Source organism: Maniola jurtina, chromosome 17 (genome assembly GCF_905333055.1).
Source record: "Maniola jurtina chromosome 17, ilManJurt1.1, whole genome shotgun sequence".
NCBI lineage: Eukaryota > Metazoa > Arthropoda > Insecta > Lepidoptera > Nymphalidae > Maniola > Maniola jurtina.
The window spans coordinates 5044159-5051242 of NC_060045.1; the positions used below are offsets into that span (position 1 = coordinate 5044159).

The 7084-nt window shown below is 36.7% G+C and overlaps 1 protein-coding gene across 2 annotated transcripts; it reads right to left on the bottom strand.

Moving 5' to 3' along the window:
• Positions 1-352: 352 nt before the first annotated feature.
• LOC123873777 (U6 snRNA-associated Sm-like protein LSm7) lies at positions 353-4329 on the bottom strand. 2 transcript variants are annotated; one of them, XM_045918810.1, is made up of 4 exons: positions 4318-4329; positions 1395-1444; positions 1107-1290; positions 353-564 (listed from the first exon to the last, which is right to left on the bottom strand). In XM_045918810.1, exons 2-4 carry the CDS (start codon positions 1422-1424, stop codon positions 425-427), a joined length of 354 nt encoding a protein of 117 aa, XP_045774766.1. In that variant the 5' UTR covers positions 1425-1444; positions 4318-4329; the 3' UTR covers positions 353-424. The 2 variants fall into 2 exon arrangements, with proteins under 2 accessions (XP_045774766.1, XP_045774765.1); XM_045918809.1 differs by lacking the exon at positions 4318-4329 and having other exon boundaries at positions 1395-1581.
• Between the last annotated feature and the right edge of the window lie 2755 nt (positions 4330-7084).

The following is a 7084-nucleotide window of genomic DNA, read 5'->3' on the forward strand; positions in this document are numbered from 1 at the left end:
TTTTTTTCCTCCCTGTATAAATATGTAAATCATAACTTTTTTAAGTTTGATTCTAGTATGTTGTTACAAATTAAAAAGAAAATAGGTTTGTAGAAACTTATGCAAACACTTATTCTTAAATAATACCTATTTCTTGAATTGTCTACACTTGAAACCCTATTAGTTTTTCTTTTTAAATAGTGTAGATACTCTTTAAAAAAATAATTTAGAGTTATTGTCATTCGTCAAACGTCATTTTAACTGTTGGGGGCTTGCCTGAAAGATACCTATTCCCTCTTGCATTAAAGGTATTTAGGTTATATGTGGCAGGAAATATGGACTAAAAGTCTACTATTGATAAATAAAATGTACATTATGAGCCTTAATGTTTACTTATCCTCTATCTTAAATACTAAGATATAAAAAATAATAAAGTTATACACAGCTACCCCTCCTGGGTGATGAAAGGGTTTGGTATTGCCTCCATTCCATCCATGGGGCAAATGAGCACAACAGATGTACCTCTGCATACAACTAGGCCTAGCGCCCTGGTATTGTCTAGTAATTTGTAAGGGTCATCTGGATCTGAAATGAAGAGAAAACACTTTTAGTTACAACTTCATGATACCGATTACTTTTTCGGTGTAGATTTATGATTTTGAAAATCCAATGGGAACTCTTTGATTTTCCGGGATAAAAATAGTCTAGATCTTTTCCCAGGATGAAAGCTATTTTTGTACTCAATTTGGTCAAAATTGTTTTAATGGATGGGCCGTTAAAAGTTAGCAGAATATATAATATACTACATATTAAAGGGATGTCACATCGCTGGATGTTTAAAAGCCTAAATTGAGAACATTTAAAAATCCCAAATCTGTTTATAGCCAAGGACTGATCGCAGATAGAAGAGAGAGAAAGAGGGAGAGAAAAAAAAAAGTTAGCAGACTAAAAGACAGTTTCATTTACTTAGCTCTATGTTCTACAGTCTAATAAGAGCAGAGGGCTATGCCCTACACTACATTGGGACATTGATAAATGTATTGATTAAATGATGAGTGCACATAAAATACAGCCTAATTTCTTTCTACTTATATTTTAGATAATTGAAAAAGTAAGTTTTCACAAACCTCTGAGATATTCTGTAGTATTATCCAGTACCAAATTTAAAAGTGGATCATATCCCTTCAGTATACCGGCCGCTTCTCGACCGCCGGCGAATTTTACGCGTATACTCTTTTCTAGATATTTACTAAGGTCTAAGATGGATTCTTTTCTGCGTTTTTCTTTATTATCCCCGGGGCCTTGAGACGTCTAAAACAATAATAACAAATACAATACAATAACACAATTATTAATAAGTAGGTACTGTAAAATCCTATGGTGAAAACATGAAAAAGTTTAAATCTTAAACTTACTTTATTCTTGTCACCTTCTTTAGAAGCCATTTCTTTATTTTTTATAGACTCTAAAGGATTTATAGAAATCCAATACTACAAACAACCACCGACCAGAAAAAAGCCAACAACAGCAAACAACACGAAAAACAAATCTGCTTTATTCTAATTTTTAGGTTATGTTTGTCTCCGGATTTGTGATCTGTGGTTTGAATTTCAACGTCAATCAATTTTTTTTAAACTGCTTTATGGGTCTGGGTTCTAGGCAAGTTCTAGGTTACATATTATTTTACTATTTTACCGACAACGGTCTGATAACGAAAATCACTAAAATGCCACTAGTGGTATAATAGTGTTTAATACATTATTTTGCTAAAACCGGTTTCCCAGCACAGATCTAGTAATCTATATATATGTTTCCCAGCACGTATTACTAATGAAACAGTGGGTTTAAATAAAAAGAGCAAATCAGTATAATCGCACTAATTTATTTTATCACTTCACTCAACACACTAATAATTACTCTCATATATTTGTTACTAATACACTTATTTACTTATTACACATTTATTACACACTTATTGCACTTATTTACACAAACCGGCAGTATTTCAGCTTATAATGCGTACGATACAATAATAATCCTAAAAATGAGCTCGCATGGCTTTATATGGCGTTATCCCCACCGAAGGCATTCGGCAGTTGTTGCTGAGTGGCGCTCGGCTGTCAATGGCGCTGGCGTTGGCGTTCAATGGCCGCTAGGCTATGATTGGCCGGCGTTTGGCTCGGCTTGACTCGGATAGTCTGGTTGGCGTTGGCGCGTTGCGATTGGCTGAGGCGGTGTGGCGTTACATTCGGCCGTCCTGAAACAATGAATTGCTCCCGCAATGGGAAAATGCTTGGTTAGCTTTCTGGTAGGCAATAGCTCAATAAGGTCTTCGGTTTCAAGTTATTTATCGGAACAGTTAGCACTGTTGGATATAAGAACCGTAGGCGCTGTGATATGGCTTTAAAGAGTCTGCTCAGGCATGTACAAGCTTTGTAGCCTCGAAATCCCTTAACACTGCGGGTTCTCTTAATGCCTACCAGCTTGGTTACGAAAATGAACCTGAGTAAATGCTATCAGTGTTTACTTTTGTCGCAATGCTTGTGGGAACTTGCCACTAAATAACTAAATTCCTTTGTTGTAATTAAATGAAATATTAATATTGTCAGTTACATTATCTAGTTAGCTTTATCCTATCGCTTGCTATCCTTTACCGAGCATTTGCCTTGTTACGCCTAACCTCCCCGAGTTTACTAATTTAAATTAATAGCAACATGGCATCGTGACCTAGGTAAATACCAAATTATGGATAGCACATTCTTTGAGAGTATTGTCAGTAGTCCAAATAATATCAAGTAAGCAGTTTGTCCAATCATTTTATTCGCAGTCTCGCTAGGGCCTGTGGCACAACGCGTTTAACATGGTCTGGTTAGTGCTTGGCTTGGCTTGACTAGGCACTTGGCTCGTGGTAGTATCATGGAGGTCAAAACATACCTAACTATTAATCAGTCGACACTCGAAAACTCTAAAATGTCTACTAGTAAAAGCATTCTTATAGTCACTTTATAAGTTTGCTAGGATGTTCAAATAAGCCAAATTATGTATAATATTCTACGAAACTGATCGTTTTCGGCTAGTAACAAATTTTGCAAAAGCATCTGTAATAATCAAATTGTACCTATACTACTGATGAGCGATATCCTTTCGCTGTCTTACAAAATGGTTTTACAAAATGTGGTCAGTGTGAATTCTACAAAATTCTAATCCAATGCTATTGGTCTGTGATCTAAACTGCAATCTTATCTACTTTAAAACTAAGACGAAACAAAAGAACATTATTTAATTTATAAATTATTATCGTTTTTCAGTTGTACTATTTTTCCACGTTTTACTTTAGAGACATTTTTGAAAGAAAAACCGTCAACAGACTGGCTTGTAGAAAGGAAGTGAATAGCTTCTCGTGAAGCTGTGAATGCTATTACTCTGACTTGAAAAGGAATCTCACTTAAATCCTTGCAGGGAGATCTCTCAACGAGCAACGAGATGAAAGTACTCCTATCGAAAGTAAAACTTGGCTTTCGAAAGTAAAAATTGGCTACCGAAAGTAAAACTTGGCTATCGAAAGTAAAACTTGGCTACCGAAAGTAAAACTTGGCTACCGAAAGTAAAACTTGGCTACCGAAAGTAAAACTTGGCTACCGAAAGTAAAACTTGGCTACCGAAAGTAAAACTTGGCTACCGAAAGTAAAACTTGGCTACCGTCTTCACTTCGGCATCTATGTAATTCCGAAAACAGTTCACGATTGAATTTAGGTAATACAGGATCATCAGTTAAATAACAGTTTTCTATTCCATTCCTATTCCCTACTATGTAAGCTACATAACCTGGCAGGCATACTAACACCAACTGAACTCAAGATATTATGTAAAATGGCAGTCTAGTCGGCTTAGTGAAAATTCTTACGGTACGTCCGGTCCACCCGACTAACAATGAACGGCACAAAGCTAAATCATGGCTATAATTAAAAGTGCCACTTGAACTTTCTACTTACATTATGATTGGACCGACAATCTAAAGGTAGAATGATAAAATTGACTCGATTGAAAACTTGTTGGCAAAAGTACGTAACGTACATGCTGCCTACAAGCACTACTTTTTTTCTAAAATGACAAAAGTATTATCAAAATCATAAGGATGTCTAACTGGTAATAATTATTATTACGTTTCCTCCAAGTGCCCGATTCTGCCTATTTGTATTTACTCATACGCTGTGCCACTGGCTTGTATATTATACGAGACAGCCCCAAAGCCGTGAGTAAGATCTACTTACTATGCTCTCAATCATTCAAAGAATGTGATTTAAACTACAAGTTACAACACGTACAGACTTCATAAACACTAACTTTTAGTAAAAATAAAAGAACAGTCATACCATACAGCATAAACGCTTAACAGCGCTTATGTGACCCCAAATAGGCGACAATGCGGCGGCTTATAGATACCCATTGGCTGCAACCCTGCATCGTTAGCGCGCCACGATGAGGTGCCTCGCAGTGACGCGCTCGACATCAGGCACACCGCGCACAGCAAAGCATCAGTGGTGACCATCGTAGGCGATGACGTTTGCACTTCACGAACTCACCGAAAATTCCGAGAAAAGAAAGATAAGCACAATATTATTGTTTGACTACAAGTAGCTCCCAGTCGATTCATAAAGTACGTCTGCCCCAATTATGAAGATCTATATTCATATTACATAACAATCATATAACCACATGAAAATCAATTTCACAAGAAACTCAAAAGTGAACATCATAAAATAATTCGATTTTACATTCAAATTGCGATCGCCATGCTATATGCAAAACTGAGTTTGAGCACACTGAAAGTGTTCATCAACCGATTCTGACGTAAATGATATTATTGTACCCTTAAAAATAATTTATAGGTACCCCACACGTACCCCGTGTTGTCTGTATGACTGCAGCGGGAATATCACTGACGACGCGAAAAAAATAACCTTAAAGGTTTATAGAACCTTACACTATGACTGAGCCTTGTGCAAATAAAAACACTAATAGCGTCAAAGCTTGTTTCTTAAAAACTTCTGGTTGAAATTTGCGGGTAGTCTGAGAACTATTGTAACCATCCAATATACTAGATTTTTTTTTTTAACTAATTGCTGCAAAAGTAGGGATTAGGCGTTTAATCAGTATGTATTTGTGTCAGTTCATAACCTCTCAACAACTTTAACCGATTTTGATAAATGATACGTCATTCGTCTTGATGGCGTGTGTGTCAATGGATACATAAAATTCTTTAAACAATCAATGTGGTGGATTTTATACGATTTAATGTAAGAGCCGAAAAATATGCAGCGCAAACAGCAGTCGGGAGTTTTTATTTTTTACTATTTAACTTATTGAATTACTTGTTAACTTTTTCGTACCGGTAGCACTCTAGAATTAAACTGCGAATTCAAATTGCGGGTATCTCGGCGAGATGCAACGTGAAAAGTGGATGGTTGAGCGGTTTTTACCTAATTCGATAAAAAGTTGACTAAATAAATTGGTTGAAATTTTAGCATTAGTATTTACCGCCTTTATTTCATCAGTTATATACATACAGCACGTGTATTTTTGTTAGGAAAACTGTAAATAAAACAATACACACGAATATCACATTCACAAAAATTAAAACTAAAACTCGTCGAGCTAGCTACCTTGCCTTACCCAAAACTAGAACAATTTATGGCAGAAAAACCCCTACCTATGAAGGAGCTAAACTGTACAACAAAATACCTGCACACATAAAAAAAATGTACACTCATTCAATCCATTTAAAACTGAATAATTAGCTGCTCACATTATGAGTAATGCGAATTACTTCGGCAAATGCGCTGAATGAGTACTTCATTAAATGGCGAATATTTTCTCATGTAAATGACCTTATTTTTTTTTTAAGAGAATACGTCTTTAAACCTAAACCTTTATTTGACGGTCAGATATGCCACAAATTATAGTTACATTTTTAGCTTCAGCTATCACTCAAACCATTCACTCTATCCACGAGCGTATAATGACCACCTATCATAACCCGCGTGCCCTAATACTAATTTCATAACCTCAAACAGGGTGTTAGCAATAATAACCTTTCACGGTCATCTCATCAGTAGAGGTTACAAACACGATCAACCTCATTACACTATGCATCAATATCATTAAAAACGGGATTAAAATTTGAAATGGAATAATGGATGGATCATACCTCAGTTATTACGCATAGAAGTTGAGGGTAGGTTGCCATCGGGCGTAGAAACCATGCACGCTGCAGATGAATGTACCTCCGGTTCAAAACTCTTCTAAGGACCTTCCGGGCCCCAGAAGTGGACGATCTTCATTGTCGCTTGATTTTTACACGGTGATTCGTTTCCCTCTTGCGGAGGAACAAAGTAGCCGGCATGTATTTGCCGAATCGTTAATTGGCGCGATTATGCATCATAACTTTCTTTATTAATCCCACTTCTGAGATGAAACAGTGGGTTTAAATAAAAAGAGCAAATCAGTATAATCGCACTAATTTATTTTATCACTTCACTCAACACACTAATAATTACTCTCATATATTTGTTACTAATACACTTATTTACTTATTACACATTTATTACACACTTATTGCACTTATTTACACAAACCGGCAGTATTTCAGCTTATAATGCGTACGATACAATAATAATCCTAAAAATGAGCTCGCATGGCTTTATATGGCGTTATCCCCACCGAAGGCATTCGGCAGTTGTTGCTGAGTGGCGCTCGGCTGTCAATGGCGCTGGCGTTGGCGTTCAATGGCCGCTAGGCTATGATTGGCCGGCGTTTGGCTCGGCTTGACTCGGATAGTCTGGTTGGCGTTGGCGCGTTGCGATTGGCTGAGGCGGTGTGGCGTTACACTAAGGTACCATTAACGGTGTACCTACCTATTAGACACACTAAACTAAAAACCTTGCTAAAAACTTGCAAAAACAGTGTTGCCAATTTAACAACTTTGTCGCTAGATCTGAATAGACCAAAGAGTATGTAACTGTATGTAATCACAGTGTGTTAGACTGGTAGGTATATAGTGATCTGTGGTGTGTTACAAAGAGTATGTAATCACTGGTAATCACTA